Here is an 18,805-nt window from a genome sequence, read left to right as displayed (position 1 = left end):
GAAAAACATAGAACAATTGAATGCCATCAAACCTTTGACACCCGAAAGTGGACACATTGTTGGTCTGGCCCATTGACTATTCGCTGTAGATATATGAGCCTAAAAGGGAACACACCATGTCCTATTGTAAAATCTTGGTGAACAAAATGTATACATTGGTCTCATATGTCCATCTTTTCTGTAATGTATAGACAAAGGTTTTAGGCTTTAGGTTTTTAATAGAAGTCTGTGGTTTTAGGAGATCAATAATCATGAAGTAAAGGAGACGAGGAGAGGAAGGAAGTCATTTAAGAATGTTGAAACACGCCCCTAAGCATCACGGAAGTGCGTGCAAGTAATGTCATATGACTTGTTCAGAACGAGAAATAAAATGTTGCTAATCCGTGAATAAAAGTGGACCTAAACGGTGAATGATATCCAAAGCGAACACGGTAATATTGACGCTATGTATTTTTTTAAACATATTTTAGTTTTTGTCATTGATCATCGGTTTGCAGGTAATAACTTTGTGAGAGAGCATATCGTACCGTCGTTAGCTAACGTTACAGCTTAAGTATTCGTCACGAGTGGTGACTAACGTTAGCTAGGATGTTTAACGTGAACTAGACATAGACATTCGACAAAGTAGCCAAATAAAATTAATGCAAACTGGTGTTAGCTGACGGTTCTCATCAACCCCACCTCACCTCTTTAGTTACTAAAGAGATAAACAAGCACACGCTGAAGGATGGCTAATCAGTTTCAGAATCATCTTACTTCCTTCCTTCCTTTAACAGGAGGATATTTAATACCAGCCTATTAGCTGCATACTAGCCTTCGTCTTCTTGTTTCCACAGAAATGGATGAGATAAGAATATCTCCTGATTACAACTGGTTCAGAAGCACAGTGCCACTGAAAAAAGTAAGCAAAAACACCATATCGCACTCCACAATAGCCTAGCTAGCTTTATCACTACAGTTGATTCAGTTGCTGGCCATTCGCATAGCCCGTATGAACTCAATACAGTAATATTTAATTGAACAGTTATACTATATATCTTCAGTTTGTTGACATTTACGAGTCCAACACCACAGTCTTCTTAAATATCCCTTTCATTGACGTGATCCCATCTAGAAACACAGTTCTTTGTTATAGAATTTGCTATAATATTACATGGAATGTTTTGCATTTATGGGTTGTACGTTCATGTTTCACCTCTGTATCATCTCTCTAGATTATAGTGGACGACGATGACAGCAAGGTGTGGTCCTTGTATGACGCAGGCCCAAAGAGCATCAGGTGTCCCATCATATTCCTTCCCCCTGTGAGTGGGACAGCAGAGGTGTTCTTCCAGCAGGTCTTAGCCCTGACAGGCTGGGGCTACAGAGTCATCTCAGTGAGTCACTGTGAAAGAACACCTTTATGGCTTGTAATATCTTCAATTCATTAAGATATTCATCATCCACAGTCAAATGACCAAGGCACTTCTTTTGGAATATTAGATACACTAGACTGAGTCCACTCTACAGGTTATGTGATGCTTATTTATTCAGTGTAGAGGCAACCAGTGCAAAGCAAACATTTTGGCTGTTAGGCCATCCTCCATGTTTGGAATTTAAAATAAAAAGCCTTTTATATGAAGAACTTTGGACAAACTGTATTGGGACTGTATGGTGAGAATTTAGAATTGATCAGTGATGGATGAAAGACCACGTCTAACGAATGCTGGTATTTTGATATTTGACCTACACTGGTAATATAACTAATATAACAGTAAGACAAGCAAAACTGAGGAGTGTAATTAAGTCTAATGCTTTTATAAGCATCTTTATGAGGCTGGTATATAGTTTTAATTGCTCTATAGGTTCATAAAGGTGTTTTCAGATTTTTTTTTACCAAATAGTAAGAGAGAATGACAGTGGGGAAAGATAGAGGGAGGTTGTGTGAAAGAGCAGTAGGCTGGATTTGATCCCATGCCGATACTAAAGACGCGTGCCAGAGGCTTTACTAATAGACCAGCCAGGGTACAATACAAGTCTATTCTGATGTAGGAGTAGAAATCTTTCACTAGGCTATATTCCAAGTGATTTTTATTTGACCCAGGCACCATTGAATGTCATGACAGTAACATCACACTGAGTGGCATAGAGTTGATTCTGGTTGCTTGTCTGTAGCTGCTAGGTTCATCTAGTGCTTTTAGCTGTTAGAGATTTGGTTTTGTTTTGTTTTAGAACTGTATGCAAAAACAAGGATCAAACACATCCGAAGCGAAGAAGTTTACCCAACACAGGAGCATTTTGATCTGGATTAAATGTTTTAAAACTAGCCCCAGGGGTTCTGGATATATTCTACAAGTTAAGGTTTATGAAAATGACTTGTTTTTTCTCTCTCGCTCAGCTGCAGTATCCTGTGTATTGGGATCTCTTGGAGTTCTGTGATGGATTTCGGAAGCTTCTCGATCACTTGCAATTGGACAAGGTTTGTATTACCATGGAAAACTTGTAACGCTAGTCTTTTATGGTTTTACAATGGTATGACCTGGAATTATGCAAAACCGACAGCTATAATGCGTTTTTAATATAATAATATATGCCATTTAGCAGATGCTTTTCTCCAAAGTGACTTAGTCATGCGTGCATACTGCATACATTTTACGTATGGTTGGCACCGAGAATCAAACCCACAACCCTGGTGGTGCAAGCACCATGATCTACCAACTGAGCCATACAGGACCATATTATTACTATATTAATGTTATTATTACACAATACAGTGTTACTTGTTATAAACATGGATGAGCCTTTATAATTGTCTTATTATAATTTATGTAGTAAATGTTCAATATAGTCATGATCATTGTGAGACATAAGGGACTTCCATTATACGGCGTGTCATAAGCATGTATTCTAAGTGCAGCGTAATGCATTAAGGCTAAGTAAAGTGTCAGACTATTTCTATTGTTATAGGTCCATCTATTTGGTGCTTCTCTGGGCGGCTTCCTGGCCCAGAAGTTTGCCGAGCACACACACAAGTCTCCCAGAGTCCACTCTCTGATCCTGTGCAACTCCTTCAGTGACACCTCCATCTTCAACCAGACATTGACAGCCAACAGGTACAGTCCTGGGTTGTATTCCTTAAGGAACACTATAGCAAAATGAAAACAAGCATTTCTTATTGGACAAGTCCAAGTAGTCCTGCCCTGTTTGTCTGTTTTGTCCGATTTGGTGCCTAATGAATAAGACCCTGTTTTACCCTTACCGTGCTGTGGAGGAAGAACAGGGTCGTGTTCAGTGGACTAACGTTGTGGAGCGGTGCAGATAGAAATGAATAGAGCTGACACGATTCCTTTCTCTACATGTCAGAAAGGCAACATTTTACCCTGCTGAACGCGACCCAGGTGTTTGTCAAAACGCAAAACATAGCCTTTGTTTATGGTCTGTCATTACAAATGTAATATGTGTGATGTGTAGGCCTCCGTAGTTCATTAAAGTTACATGTTTGCCAGTCTTGTCTTTTTTGGTTTAGCCTTACCATTTAGCTTTGAGCCGCAGAAGTTTTGCTATTCTCTATCTGTTGATCCCTGTTCTGAGTCATTCATACAGGGACGCCATGTTATTTCTTGCCTTCCAGTTTTTGGTTGATGCCCGCCTTCATGTTGAAGAAGATTGTCCTGGGGAACTTCGCTAAAGGACCTGTCGACCCCAAGATGGCCGACGCAATCGACTTTATGGTCGACAGAGTAAGTTCCAGACCTCCACTAAAGGGGTAATCTGAAATTGTTTTGGTAAACAGCTGAGGGATTGTCTAGAGAAATGTAACCACTCAAATTCACAGCAGAGATGCATATTTTGGGTTTTGATGAGGTGTGACAGTTACCACCTCTCTCTCTCTCTCACCCACCCTTCTTTCTCTCTCTCTTTCGCTCTCTCTCTCTCTCCCCCTCCCTAGCTGGAGAGCCTGAACCAGGGTGACCTAGCCTCCAGACTAACGCTCAACTGTCAGAACTCCTACGTGGAGCCTCACAAGATAAAGGACCTGGCCGTCACCATTATGGATGTAGGAGGAATTGCTCTTCATTTGCAGCATTTTATTTCCATTCTTGTTTACTGTACATCTCACTTTACATATCAGTAGGGATTGGCTGTTTTGTGGCTTGTGGGTGGGTCATTGGAGCTGTAACCTGGATGTGTTCTGTGCTTATGCATATGTATGCGACTGTGTATGTGTGTAACTGTGTGTGTGTTACTTGTTTGTGTGCGTGTTTCATTTGGGTTAAAGGTGTTCGACCAGAGTGCCCTGTCACACGAGGCGAAAGAGGAAATGTATAAGCTGTATCCAAATGCCAGACGGGCTCACCTCAAAACGGGTGGAAACTTCCCCTACCTGTGTAGGAGTGCTGAGGTCAACCTATACATACAGGTGAGCACATCAGAGTTGGTAGAAAAGACACACTAACTGTACCATTTAAACCACAAGACTGATATGATAAATATTACACAATATATGTCATGTCAGGGGCTATATATGTGATGTGACTTTCCCCTTACATTGTATTGGGAACAGAAATTCATAAGAAAGTGTCTGTCATCAAAACCTCTTTTGTAGCACAGATGCGGCTGGTTGGGTTAGCCTGGAGAGGAAGCCGTGGTATTATCTCACCACTTTAGTATGTTTATCTTGTATATTTCAGACTCAGCTGGTGAAGATAGTGTCAACTGTTCTACTCTCATACCGCTCTCACTTCAACCTGTTTGGATAATGTGCTATTTTATTTTTTGCCAATATTTGCTGCTGCGCATGTTGTGTATTTTGTGGAATTGCTTTAGTGCGACATTGTTGTAATTTCTCAGCTCTTGTCATTTTATTTTCTCTGGAAATGTGAAGAGTTGATCCCTACAGTAGTACTATGTACCAACAATGGATACTTGACTTACATCAAAGAAGTCAGCACAATTGGTAACTATCTGTTACCAAATGGTACATAGTGATGCTTGTGGCCTATGACCATTTATTGTGGCCTATGACCATTTAACTTCTCTAGGGTAGGGGGCAGCATTGGGAATTTTGGATGAAAAGCTGCCCAAATTAAACTGCCTGCTACTCAGCCATAAAAGCTAGAATATGCATATAATTAATAGATTTGGATAGAAAACACTCTGAGATTTCTAAAACTGTTTGAATGATGTCTGTGAGTATAACAGAACTCATATGGCAGGCAAAAACCTGAGAAAAAATCCAACCAGGAAGTGGGAAATCTGAGGTTTGTAGTTTTTCAACTCATGGCCTATCGAATATACAGTGTCTATGGGGTCATATTGCACTCCCTAGGGCTTCCACTAGATGTCAAGAGTCTTTAGAACCTTGTTTGAGGCTTCTACTGTGAAGTGGGGGCGAATGAAAGGGGATTGAGTAAGGTCTCTACCAGAGTGCCATGAGCTGACCACGCGCGAGTTAGCTTGCGTTCCATTGCAATTCTAAAGACAAAGGAATTCTCCGGTTGGAACATTATTGAAGATTTATGTTAAAAACATCCTAAAGATTGATTCTATACATCGTTTGACATGTTTCTACAGACTGTAACGGAACTTTTTGACTTTTTGTCTGCACCTAGTGATCGCGCCTCATGAATTTTGATTACTGGGCTAAACGCGTGAACAAAAAGGAGATATTTGGACATAAATGATGGACTATCGAACAAATCAAACATTTATTGTGGAACTGGGATTCCTGGGAGTGCATTCTGTACTCAGATTATAGCATGGTGTGCTTTTTCCGTAAAGTTTTTTTGAAATCTGACAGAGCTGTTGCATTAAGGGGAAGTGGATCTAAAATTCCATGCATAACAGTTGTATCTTTTAGCATTGTTTATTATGAGTATTTCTGTAAATTGATGTGGCTCTGCAAAATCACTGGATGTTTTGCAACTACTGAACATAACACGCCAATGTAAACTCAGATTTTTTTTATATAAATATGAACTTTACCGAACAAAACATACATGTATTGTGTAACATGAAGTCCTATGAGTGTCATCTGATGATCATCAAAGGTTAGTGATTCATTTTCATCTCTTTCTGCTTTTTGTGACTCCTCTCTTTGGCTGGAAAAATGGCTGTGTTTTTCTGTGACTTGGCTCTGACCTAACATAATCGTTTGGTGTACTTTCGTCGTAAAGCCTTTTTAAAATCGGACACTGTGGCTGGATTTACAACAAGTGTATCTTTAAAATGGTGTAAAATACTTGTATGTTTGAGGAATTTTAATTACGTGATTTCTGTTGTTTTGAATTTGGCGCCCTGCAGTTTTACTGGCTGTTGACGAGGTGGGACGCTAGCGTCCCACATACCCTAGTGATTAAGGTTGTTTCCATAGAAATAGCACCATAGTAGTAACACAATGAAATGGCAATAAGAAATGTGCAGGAGCCTGCACTGCTGGATTCATCACAAACTCACATGTTTAATACATTAACGAGGCTACACTACTAGATGTAAGTGTCTGAGAATTGTTAGAACATTCAACAGTGTGGGGTTACCTCTCCTTCTGTCATGACTTTACTTATTGTACCTGCAAGTTAGCCTTGTACCAACATCCTGATCTCAAGCGTACATTCTGTAAGGGTGGTCATATGAGGCTTCCTGCAAGTAACTTCATATGGACTATTTCTGAACATGTTCTCTCTGTCTCGATCCCTCTCCTCAGATTCATCTGCGGCAGTTCCACGGGACGCGGTACGCCGCCATCAACTCGGACATGGTGAGCGCCGAGGAGCTGGAGGTACAGAAGAGCCACCTGGTGAATAGCGCCAACGACCAATGACGAGACTGTTACCCAGCACCTTCTCCTCTCTCCCAGCTCTGACCGACAGGCCAGAACCATAGAATTGGATTTTCTGATTCTGTGGGGCAGAACTATGGGAACTACGTTTCCCTGACCAGCAAAACAGCCAAGAAAATGTCAACCATAGAAATTAGAATGACTCAATTCTATTTCTGTATTTCTATGATCTCAACCATCATCACCACCCAGTCGCCACGACTGGTCACACACGGATCTATGGATCCACTTGTTAAGAAAGGTCATCTCTTCACCTGATCTCCTTTCTGTTTTTTCTACGATATTGAATACAATCAATCCACAAATTGAACTGATACTATTTTTACTTTACAGTTAAAAATATATTTTAATTATCACTGTTACTGTAAATAGAGCGTAATTGGCTACGTTGCTTTGAGAGAAGAAACGCCATACGATGCCATGTTATGAACCTTTTGCCTTATGTGATATAAATCTCATGCATTTAATTGATGTTGCACTTTTGAATTCCATGTTTTTCCTTCTATGTTTATGGTTAACTGCCAACCGTGGCGATACTCAGTAAGCTAGAAAACCTGCACTGATTAGATGTACAGCTGAGGATGTTAGTCGGAAGAAATGATGTATAATGTTATATTTCATTTGTAATTGAATAAAGCCTTGAAAACATGCCCTGCCATGTGGGTTTTTGTGTCATTTCAACCAACTTTCTATGCATTTATATAGGTTGTTATATGCTGTTATGAATGCCTACATCATATTTGTCCTGGAATGATGTAAAGCACAATAAATGCATTATGCACAAGATGTCATGTTGATAGAACATTTTCCATAATGCTGGGGGTTGGTCTATTGCAGGGATCATCAAGTGCATCCAGCCACGGGATGATTTTTCTTTTCTTGAGCGGATGGTCATGGGGGCTGGAACATACACTACCGTTCAAGAGTTTGGGGTTACTTAGAAATGTCCATGTTTTTGAAAAAAGCACTTTTTTTGTGTCCATTTAAAATAACATCAAATGGATCAGAAATTCGGTGTAGACATTGTTACAGTTATAAATGACTTTTGTAGCTGGAAACTTCTGATTTTTGTAATCTACATAGGTGTACAGAGGCCCATTATCAGCAACCATCACTCCTGTGTTCCAATGGCACGTTGTGTTAGCTAATCCAAGTTTATAATTTTAAAAGGCTAATTGATCATTAGAAAACCCTTTTGCAATTATGTTAGCACAGCTGGAAACTGTCCTTTAGACTAGTTGAGTATCTGGAGCATCAGCATTTGTGGGTTTGATTACAGGCTCAAAATGGCCAGAAACAAAGAACTTTCTTCTGAAACTCGTCAGTCTATTTTTCTTCTGAGAAATGTCTATTCCATGTGAGAAATTGCCAAGAAACTGAAGATCTGGTACAACGCTGTGTACTACTCCCTTCACAGAACAGTGTGAACTGGCTCTAACAAGAATAGAAAGAGGAGCAGGAGGCCTCGGTGTACAACTCAGCAAGAGGACAAGTACATTAGAGTGTATAGTTTGAGAAACAGACGCCTCACAAGTCCTCAACTGGCAGCTTTATTAAATAGTACCCTCAAAACACCAGTCTCAACGTTAACAGTGAAGAGGCGACTCCGGGATGCTGGCCTTCTAGGCAGAGTTCCTCTGTCCAGTGTCTGTGTTCTTTTGCCCATCTTAATATATATATATTTTTTATTGGCCAGTCTGAGATATGGCTTTTTCTTTGCAACTCTGCTTAGCTGGCCAGCATCCCGGAGTCGCCTCATTAACAATGTCTACACTGTATTTCTGATCAATTTGATGCTATTTTAATGGACAAAAAAGTATATTTTCTTTCAAAAACAAGGACATTTCTAAGCGACCCGAAACCTTTGAACGGTAGTGTAATTACAAATAATTTGTAAACTGCAAATGAACTGCAAGAAGCCCAAACAGATATAATATTGGAATATAACGTACTTTCAAACCTTGCTTATCACGTGTCTATTATTCGTGGAAATAATTGGGAACAGATTTACCAAATTAAAATCAATTGAAGCTGATTTCTTGGTGTTTTTACAGTTATATTCAACAACAAAAAAACATTGTTCAGAAAACTTGGGAGGCCAAAGAAAACCACAGAATTTGGCCCGCAGGCTGCCAGGTGGGGAACCCTGGTCTAGTGGTAGTGCTGCTGCCACCTGGACCACATGACAGTGAAGGCAGCAGTTTGATCCCCTGTTCCACCACTCACTCTCCACTATATCCCTGTCATCTGTTTTAATACGTCAATAAATCTTCAAAAAGACACTTCAAATATATATTTTTAAAGAAAGTTTCAGTAAAATATTTCTGTATAGAAAGTCAATTAACAAATTCATACCTCATCACAGTTGTTGATCATCAATTGTTTAATTGACTTAAAAGTACAAGCCAAACAGTGATCAACTAAATAACAGTCCATTCCAGTGCATTGTCCATCAATACAAGAAAATAGAAAACAGTTAAGAATTTGTTAAAAATAGATCTTTACACAATATGTATGGCATTTTATGGTAAAAATCTACCATGTGGTAGAACCACCCCCTATTTTAGTTATTGAGCTGCATAGTCATGAACAGTTGTAATTCAGTAGACTGAGTTGGCATTGCAGTCCGGTACAGAAGAGAGCAATGTGGAATACTTCACAACACAGCTGAAAGCAGTATAAAACAAGTGGTCTATCGCTAGTAAAACATTGAAAAAAGCATTAAATTACTATGGCAGATGTAGAGAGAAAACATTTTCTACTTCTCAGGTATGAAAAAATTTAAAAAGTTAAATGGTAGAATATTTGTTTTCTTTTCAGGCATGAAAAAGCTAGTGATTGTTAATTTATTATGCCCTCTTTGCCTTTTCGGCTAAACAACAAGTGGTTAAATGCATGGTGCCTAGATAGTTAGACCTTGCCTTGAATATGGAAATATAATGGCTCAGTAGAACATTTATTTTCATTGCACCTGCACCAGTAGAGCAACAATTGTTCACATTTACAGTGCACCCCCCCACACACAAAAAAACTCTTAACATTTAATTCAGTTGAACTCAGAGAAAAACACTGACTGCTAGAGTTCTCTGTATGACAGACAAACATGGATCCTTGACTGATCCAGGGTTCGAATTACAGGTTGCTGGGCACCATAACATATTAGATATACACTGCTCAAAAAAATAAAGGGAACACTTAAACAACACAATGTAACTCCAAGTCAATCACACTTCTGTGAAATCAAACTGTCCACTTAGGAAGCAACACTGATTGACAATAAATTTCACATGCTGTTGTGCAAATGGAATAGACAAAAGGTGGAAATTATGGGCAATTAGCAAGACACCCCCAATAAAGGAGTGGTTTTGCAGGTGGTGACCACAGACCACTTCTCAGTTCCTATGCTTCCTGGCTGATGTTTTGGTCACTTTTGAATGCTGGCGGTGCTTTCACTCTAGTGGTAGCATGAGACGGAGTCTACAACCCACACAAGTGGCTCAGGTAGTGCAGCTCATCCAGGATGGCACATCAATGCGAGCTGTGGCAAGAAGGTTTGCTGTGTCTGTCAGCGTAGTGTCCAGAGCATGGAGGCGCTACCAGGAGACAGGCCAGTACATCAGGAGACGTGGAGGAGGCCGTAGGAGGGCAACAACCCAGCAGCAGGACTGCTACCTCCGCCTTTGTGCAAGGAGGAGCAGGTGGAGCACTGCCAGAGCCCTGCAAAATGACCTCCAGCAGGCCACAAATGTGCATGTGTCTGCTCAAACAGTCAGAAACAGACTCCATGAGGGTGGTATGAGGGCCCGACGTCCACAGGTGGGGGTTGTGCTTACAGCCCAACACCGTGCAGGACGTTTGGCATTTGCCAGAGAACACCAAGATTGGCAAATTCGCCACTGGCGCCCTGTGCTCTTCACAGATGAAAGCAGGTTCACACTGAGCACATGAGCACATGTGACAGACGTGAAAGAGTCTGGAGACGCCGTGGAGAACGTTCTGCTGCCTGCAACATCCTCCAGCATGACCGGTTTGGCGGTGGGTCAGTCATGGTGTGGGGTGGCATTTCTTTGGGGGGCCGCACAGCCCTCCATGTGCTCGCCAGAGGTAGCCTGACTGCCATTAGGTACCGAGATGAGATCCTCAGACCCCTTGTAAGACCATATGCTGGTGCGGTTGGCCCTGGGTTCCTCCTAATGCAAGACAATGCTAGACCTCATGTGGCTGGAGTGTGTCAGCAGTTCCTGCAAGAGGAAGGCATTGATGCTATGGACTGGCCCGCCCGTTCCCCAGACCTGAATCCAATTGAGCACATCTGGGACATCATGTCTCGCTCCATCCACCAACGCCACGTTGCACCACAGACTGTCCAGGAGTTGGCGGATGCTTTAGTCCAGGTCTGGGAGGAGATCCCTCAGGAGACCATCCGCCACCTCATCAGGAGCATGCCCAGGCGTTGTAGGGAGGTCATACAGGCACGTGGAGGCCACACACACTACTGAGCCTCATTTTGACTTGTTTTAAGGACATTACATCAAAGTTGGATCAGCCTGTAGTGTGGTTTTCCACTTTAATTTTGAGTGTGACTCCAAATCCAGACCTCCATGGGTTGATAAATTTGATTTCCATTGATCATTTTTGTGTGATTTTGTTGTCAGCACATTCAACTATGTAAAGAAAAAAGTATTTAATAAGAATATTTCATTCATTCAGATCTAGGATGTGTTATTTTAGTGTTCCCTTTATTTTTTTTGAGCAGTGTATTAACATGGGTGCCTCCATAAGCATTAAATATATACAGAACAAAAATATAAACGCAACATGCAACAATTTCAAAGATTTTACTGAGTTACAGTTTACATAAGGAAATAAGTCAATTGAAATGAATGAATTAGGTTCTAATCTATGGATTTCACATGACTGGGACTACAGATATGCAGATACCTTGGATCAGAAAAACAGTCAGTGTCTGGTTTCACCACCATTTGCCTCATGCAGCGCGACAAATCTCCTTCACATAGAATTGATAAGGCTGTGGAATGTTGTCCCACTCCTCTTTAATGGCTCTGTGCGAAGTTGCTGGATATTGGCGGGAACTGGAACACACTGTCATACACGTCGATCCAGAGCATCCCAAACATGCTCAATGGGTGACATGCCTGGAGAGTATTCAGGCCATGAAAGAACTGGGAAATGTTCAGCTTCCAGGAATTGTGTATAGATCCTTGCGACATGGAGCCGTGCATTATCATGATGAAACATGAGGTGATGGCGGCGGATGAATGGCATGACAATGGGCCTCAGGATCTTGTCACGGTATCTCTGTGCATTCAAATTGCCATCGATAAAATGCAATTGTGTTCGTTGTCTGTAGCTTATACCTGCCCATACCATAACCCCACCGCCACCATGGGGCTTTCTGTTCACAACGTTGACATCAGCAAACCGCTCGCTCACACAACGCCATACATGTGGTCTGTGGTTGTGAGGCCGGTTGGACGTACTGCCAAATTCTCTCAAATGACTTTGGAGGCTTATGGACATTAAATTCTCTGGCAACAGCTCTGGTGGACATTCATGCAGTCAGCATTCCAATTTCACGCTCCCTCAAAACATGAGACATCTGTGGCATTGTGTTGTGTGACAAATCTGCACATTTTGGAGTGGCCTTTTATCGTTCCCAGCACAAGGTACACCTGTGTAATGATCATGCTGTTTAATTAGCTTCTTGATATGCCACACCTGTCAGGCAGATGGATTATCTTGGCAAAGGAGAAATGCTCACTAACAGGGATGTAAACAAATTTGTGCACAAAATTTGAGAGAAATAAGCTTTTTGTGCGTATGGAACATTTCTGGGATAATTTATTTCAGGTCATTAAACATGGGACCAACACTTTACATGTTGCATTTATATTTCTGTTCAGTGTGTTAACTTTATTCAGACACTATTTTTAGTTTTGAACCCTGGAATGGGCATTTATTCCTGCAGTATATCAGTGTGTTTCAGGATGGACTTGTTCACATGGCAGTGCATTTCTTGGGAGAGCTTGTTTCTGCATTTGCCTTCTGTCTGATGCTTTCTGTTGAAAAAGAAAAAGGAAACTTCTTTGTTCATTCAAGTTGACCTACGGGCTACGGACCATTACTGGTAGAGATGATAAAAGATGGTCAAACCAGCATTTAATGTACTTATGTAATTAATAACCACAATATCAGTGGTGGAAAAAGTACTAAATTGTCATTCTTGAGTAAAAGTACAAGTAAATACTATAGATCAAATTCCTTATATTAAGCAAACCAGAAAATACAATTTTCTTGTTTTTTAAATTTACGGACAGCCAGGGGCACACTCCAAAACTCAGACATAATTTATAAACGCAGAATTTGTGTTTAGTGAGTCCGCCAGAAAAGTGGCAGTAGGGATGAAAACCCGTTATATTGGTGCGTGAATTGGATTATATTGCTGTCCTACCTGAGCACTCGAAATGTGACCAGTGCTTTTGGGTGACAGGGAAAATGTATGGGAGTAAAAAGTGCATATTTGCTTTAGGACTGTATTAGAATAAAAGTAAAAGTTGTCAGCAATATAAATAATAAAGTAAAGTACAGATACCCTTTCAAAGTACAGAAATACAGCCGGTATGATGCATTTTGCATCCTATGATGCAAAACGCAAAACACAGCATCATATGATGCAAAATGCATCTTACCGGCTGTATTTCTCTACTTACATATCATGAAAACTTCATTGCTGACATGCAAAACATTTTAGGACTATATCAACAATGGGCTAATGAAACAAATACCAAGATATAGTTTAAGTAGTACTTCAAAGTATTTTTACTTAGTTACTTTACACCACTGCATAATATGCTCATAAAGCTTTTGGACAACTACCTCCCCCAGGCTAGACAGCAGTGTGGTCTAGAGGGAAGAACATCCATTGTTGTTTTTTATTTAAAAAAATGCTTTTCGCCCATTGTGCCTATTAAAGACAACCCCTGGTGCTCCGGTTCGAATATCTGATGGGTGTTGACTCCCGTCCCCCGTTCCATTGACTCACCAGCTAGGTCGGTCCTGGAGATCCCCGCCAGTCCCTCATACAGGCCTTTGATTGGGTTCTCCCCTGCGATGACTACTCCATGCAGCCAGATCAGCAACATACGGTGCCCATGCTCCTTGAAGCTCTTTGTACCTAACATATGTGAATGTCATAAGAGAGTTGTCATATAAAATAGGTGGGCTACAATAAGGACAGTTCTGGGCTTAAGTGCCTTGCTCAAGGGCACAACGGCAGGAGATGGTACCTGAGATCTGTCAATTAACCCTCTAGGTTGAACCAGCAACCCTCTGGCTACTGGTCAGCCTCTCTAACCTGAAGGCTACCTGCCCGCCCAGGCTGCTAACTCCTTATTCCTTAGGCTCTTTGGTGTTTACAGATCTGAAGGAATCATATGAATGTAAGCAATATGGCGGATGCTCCCTTAAAATCAGATAGAAAGCTAGATGGAAAAATCTCATTTTCCCTTAGACCTATGTGATTGCTTCAGATCTGAAAATTACAACGAGTTAGGGGCTGGGGGTTATTTCTAGACCAAGCCATTGCTTCACCTGTCCACTGCTGCTCTATGGAGCGTATGTGGGCATCCGTGAAGCCCCAGTGCTGTGCGAGGCTCTTCCACTCCCCGCGGGATAGGTCTTTGGTGGCCAGCCTCCACGTGACAGAGCGCAGGTGCTGGGTCTCCACCTGGTGGTCCTGCTTAAAGCTCAGCTGCTTCCCCAGCCACGAATCACCATCGCTGATCACGTTGTCCTGGTACACAAAGAAAGGGTGTGTGTTTGAGATTGACTGCATTGCAGATGGGCTGCGAAGCAGACTGCTATTTGATTCTGAAATGCTAAAACACTCATCCCGGAATCGTGATGATCTGGTACAGCTGTGAAGCCCTAAAGTAGTCGATCTCAACATGCACCAAGTAGAGCTGCAGGCGCTACCTTGCAGTTCAATGATGGAAAGAGTTTTTACATTTGCGTTTAAATATGAACCTACCTTTTCCCACTTGTAAAACCGGTCTGCTTTGATGATCATGTCCACTAAGATGACATTGTTTCCTCTGGCTGCCACCTCCAGAGAAGTCTTCCCCTGCTGAGAGTACCAACACACAGCCACAACACTGGATTCAATCACACACAGTATATCACCTGGTCCTGGGTCCTGTTCTTTAGCACTAACTCACCTGGGTCCTGGGTCCCGTTCATTAGCACTAATTCACCTGGGTCCTGTTCTTTAGCACTAACTCACCTGGGTCCTGTTCTTTAGCACTAATTCACCTGGGTCCTGTTCATTAGCACTAATTCACCTGGGTCCTGTTCTTTAGCACTATTTCACCTGGGTCCTGTTCTTTAGCACTAATTCACCTGGGTCCTGTTCTTTAGCACTAATTCACCTGGGTCCTGTTCTTTAGTACTAATTCACCTGGGTCCAGTTCATTAGCACTAATTCACCTGGGTCCTGTTCTTTAGCACTAATTCACCTGGGTCCTGTTCTTTAGCACTAATTCACCTGGGTCCTGTTCTTTAGCACTAATTCACCTGGGTCCTGTTCTTTAGCACTAATTCACCTGGGTCCTGTTCTTTAGCACTAATTCACCTGGGTCCTGTTCTTTAGCACTAATTCACCTGGGTCCAGTTCTTTAGCACTAATTCACCTGGGTCCAGTTCTTTAGCACTAATTCACCTGGGTCCAGTTCTTTAGCACTAATTCACCTGGGTCCTGTTCTTTAGCACTAATTCACCTGGGTCCTGTTCTTTAGCACTAATTCACCTGGGTCCTGTTCTTTAGCACTAATTCACCTGGGTCCTGTTCTTTAGCACTAATTCACCTGGGTCCTGTTCTTTAGCAATAATTCACCTGGGTCCTGTTCTTTAGCACTAATTCACCTGGGTCCAGTTCTTTAGCACTAATTCACCTGGGTCCAGTTCTTTAGCACTAATTCACCTGGGTCCAGTTCTTTAGCACTAATTCACCTGGGTCCTGTTCTTTAGCACTAATTCACCTGGGTCCAGTTCATTAGCACTAATTCACCTGGGTCCTGTTCTTTAGCACTAATTCACCTGGGTCCTGTTCTTTAGCACTAATTCACCTGGGTCCTGTTCTTTAGCACTAATTCACCTGGGTCCTGTTCTTTAGCACTAATTCACCTGGGTCCTGTTCATTAGCACTAATTCACCTGGGTCCTGTTCTTTAGCACTAATTCACCTGGATCCTGTTCTTTAGCACTAATTCACCTGGGTCCTGTTCTTTAGCACTAATTCACCTGGGTCCTGTTCTTTAGCACTAATTCACCTGGGTCCTGTTCATTAGCACTAATTCACCTGGGTCCTGTTCTTTAGCACTAATTCACCTGGGTCCTGTTCTTTAGCACTAATTCACCTGGGTCCTGTTCATTAGCAGTAATTCACCTGGGTCGTGGGTCCTGTTCATTAGCAGTAATTCACCTGGGTCGTGGGTCCAGTTCATTAGCACTAATTGGGGGGGAAACAGTGAAATGAGAGGTACTACCTAAACTTGTCTAATAAAAAATACTTGTTATTGTTTTATGTTGCAAAATGTTTATCTCCGGTGTGCTCTGATTAACAGGATCCTGGCATAGTCTTCAGACTGGAATTCAATAATGCTTGAGCCCTTTAAACACACGCTAACGGGAATAGGGGAAATGATTTCATTAAACCAGTGAGACACTGGGTGGTCCCATACTACACAAAGAGCCCATGAGATGTTAACCTAGTCTCAGGGCTATTACGCACAGGAGGAAGCGTCTGCTGTGCCAGACTGATGAGATTTGAAAATAGAAGCTTTCTTAGAAATTGTGTTTAATTGTGTTGGGATGTCTGACGTTAAATGTTTGTATTATATGAGATTAGTTATTTTAAAAACACAGCATTGTTTCCAATGCAATTTTACCATCAAGGAAAATAAAGTTGACATTATTGAATCTTTATTGCAAGTGTGACTGTAAGTGAAACACGTTATCTGTATTGATACGATTTAGATACCATTTCTCCAGTGATTGATACCCTCAATGAGTTGTCCAACCACATTGGAAATTAGATAACACATTTGAAGAGGTTTTTATCCACACTTTATTAACAATCCATTACAACTCCCACATACAGGCGCTCTTGTTTGCTCCGCCATGTTTTAATGTATCACTTCACTTCTAAAGGTAAATAAAAAACAAGATAAAAAATGACCCTTTAAAATTAGATTCAATCAAATACCTTATCCAGTAGTTTGAGGTTAACCCCAGCTATGAGGATCATCTCAGCGATGTCCTGTCTTCCATGCTCTGCTGCGATGTGCAGGGCTGTCTGGAGCCTCTGTAAGGAAGGAGGGAGGGAGAGAGGGAAGGGGGGAGAAAAAGAAAGGGAGAAAGAACGAGAGAGTGAGACAGAAAAAGAGAGAGGAAAAGAAAGAGATAGACGAATTAGGTCATTAGTGTTACAAGTGTTATGGCAGTATACTGTACAGTAGCCTTCTGTTCTATGGTCTTTACCTCAATGCTAATGTAAAACAACGTCAAACACAGATCCCAGCCAACTCATGATGGGTTATCACGCAACACGATGACTCAGAATCGATACAGACACTTTAAGGTACACGATGCACCGTTGGCCTAACAAATCATCGAATGCATTGCATAGAATGTTTACATACAGTAAGGTGATTACGTAACACCCATAGAGAGTGGAAACATTACTCACATTGTCAGATATGTCCAGGTCACATTCAGCATCTATTAGCAGCCGTATCACCTCAGTGTGGTTGTGGAGCACGGCCATGTGAAGAGGGGATGTGTGTTGCTGTTCAAAACACAAGGTCAAATTAGATACACATTGATGGTTACCACATACAACAGATGCCACGTAAATAATAATAATTTGTTACATTTGTAAAGCGCTTTTCATTATGCAAGAATAATCTCAAAGTGCATAAAATGAAATATAAACTAGGAAATACAGTAAAATATATTTTTAATGACAATATAACGAAAAAGACATTTCAAAATATATAACAATATCATGAATACAACAATAGGAGTCTAGGATGAGGGTAGTCCAGCCGACAGAGATGAGTCTTAAGGCCTGCTTTAGGAACGAGGGTAGTCCAGCCGATAGAGATGAGTCTTAAGGCCTGCTTTAGGAACGAGGCTAGTCCAACCGATAGAGATGAGTCTTAAGGCCTGCTTTAGGAACGAGGCTAGTCCAACCGATAGAGATGAGTCTTAAGGCCTGCTTTAGGAACGAGGCTAGTCCAGCCGATAGAGATGAGTCTTAAGGCCTGCTTTAGGAACGAGGCTAGTCCAGCCGATAGAGATGAGTCTTAAGGCCTGCTTTAGGAACGAGGGTAGTCCAGCCGATAGAGATGAGTCTTAAGGCCTGCTTTAGGAACGAGGCTAGTCCAACCGATAGAGATGAGTCTTAAGGCCTGCTTTAGGAACGAGGCTAGTCCAACCGATAGAGATGAGTCTTAAGGCCTGCTTTAGGAACGAGGCTAGTCCAGCCGATAGAGATGAGTCTTAAGGCCTGCTTTAGGAACGAGGCTAGTCCAGCCGATAGAGATGAGTCTTAAGGCCTGCTTTAGGAACGAGGCTAGTCCAGCCGATAGAGATGAGTCTTAAGGCTTGCTTTAGGAACGAGGGTAGTCCAGCCGACAGAGATGAGTCTTAAGGCCTGCTTTAGGAACGAGGGTAGTCCAGCCGACTTAAGGCCTGCTTTAAATGCTTTAAACTTAAGGCCTGCTTTAAACTTAAGGCCTGCTTTAAACTTAAGGCCTGCTTTAAACTTAAGGCCTGCTTTAAATGCACCACCAGTCTGAGCAGCTTTGAGATTGTCATTGAGGGAGTTCCAGAGGTGTGGTACGTGGGAGGAACAAAGAGGTGTAATGAGTTTGCACTCAAAAAGACGTTGCATAATGCTTACTTCATT

At 41.7% G+C, this 18,805-nt stretch overlaps 2 protein-coding genes across 3 annotated transcripts in view; one reads left to right on the top strand and one right to left on the bottom strand.

The window, feature by feature from the left end:
• The first annotated feature begins 258 nt into the window (after nucleotides 1-258).
• spg21 (SPG21 abhydrolase domain containing, maspardin) lies at nucleotides 259-7,467 on the top strand. The gene is made up of 9 exons (XM_071400894.1): nucleotides 259-431; nucleotides 837-901; nucleotides 1,215-1,376; nucleotides 2,378-2,458; nucleotides 2,947-3,092; nucleotides 3,611-3,719; nucleotides 3,929-4,036; nucleotides 4,259-4,399; nucleotides 6,683-7,467. Exons 2-9 carry the CDS (start codon nucleotides 839-841, stop codon nucleotides 6,797-6,799), a joined length of 927 nt encoding a protein of 308 aa, XP_071256995.1. The 5' UTR covers nucleotides 259-431; nucleotides 837-838; the 3' UTR covers nucleotides 6,800-7,467.
• A 1,715-nt stretch (nucleotides 7,468-9,182) lies between these two features.
• ankdd1a (ankyrin repeat and death domain containing 1A) overlaps nucleotides 9,183-18,805 on the bottom strand; it is a 51,327-nt gene continuing 41,704 nt past the window's right edge. For both annotated transcript variants that reach the window (XM_071400893.1, XM_071400892.1), the window contains 6 exons: nucleotides 17,582-17,680; nucleotides 17,099-17,197; nucleotides 14,868-14,963; nucleotides 14,429-14,630; nucleotides 13,881-14,012; nucleotides 9,183-12,897 (listed from right to left, as the gene is read on the bottom strand). In XM_071400893.1, coding sequence (XP_071256994.1) covers nucleotides 12,836-12,897; nucleotides 13,881-14,012; nucleotides 14,429-14,630; nucleotides 14,868-14,963; nucleotides 17,099-17,197; nucleotides 17,582-17,680 — 690 coding nt within the window. In that variant the 3' untranslated portion in view covers nucleotides 9,183-12,835. The remainder of the gene's footprint in view (nucleotides 12,898-13,880; nucleotides 14,013-14,428; nucleotides 14,631-14,867; nucleotides 14,964-17,098; nucleotides 17,198-17,581; nucleotides 17,681-18,805) is intronic.

The sequence above is a fragment of the Salvelinus alpinus genome, chromosome 5, assembly GCF_045679555.1.
Source record: "Salvelinus alpinus chromosome 5, SLU_Salpinus.1, whole genome shotgun sequence".
Taxonomy (NCBI): Eukaryota; Metazoa; Chordata; class Actinopteri; order Salmoniformes; family Salmonidae; genus Salvelinus; species Salvelinus alpinus.
Note: the sequence above shows the minus strand (reverse complement) of the source record. Positions and strands in the feature narration are given on the sequence as shown.

Excerpts from the sequence above, each read along its gene's own strand:
- spg21 (XM_071400894.1), top strand. The coding sequence starts at position 839 with ATGGATGAGATAAGAATATCTCCTGATTACAACTGGTTCAGAAGCACA. Across the intron at positions 902-1,214 it reads GCACAGTGCCACTGAAAAAA|ATTATAGTGGACGACGATGA; the intron begins GTAAGCAAAAAC and ends TCATCTCTCTAG. Across the intron at positions 2,459-2,946 it reads ATCACTTGCAATTGGACAAG|GTCCATCTATTTGGTGCTTC; the intron begins GTTTGTATTACC and ends CTATTGTTATAG.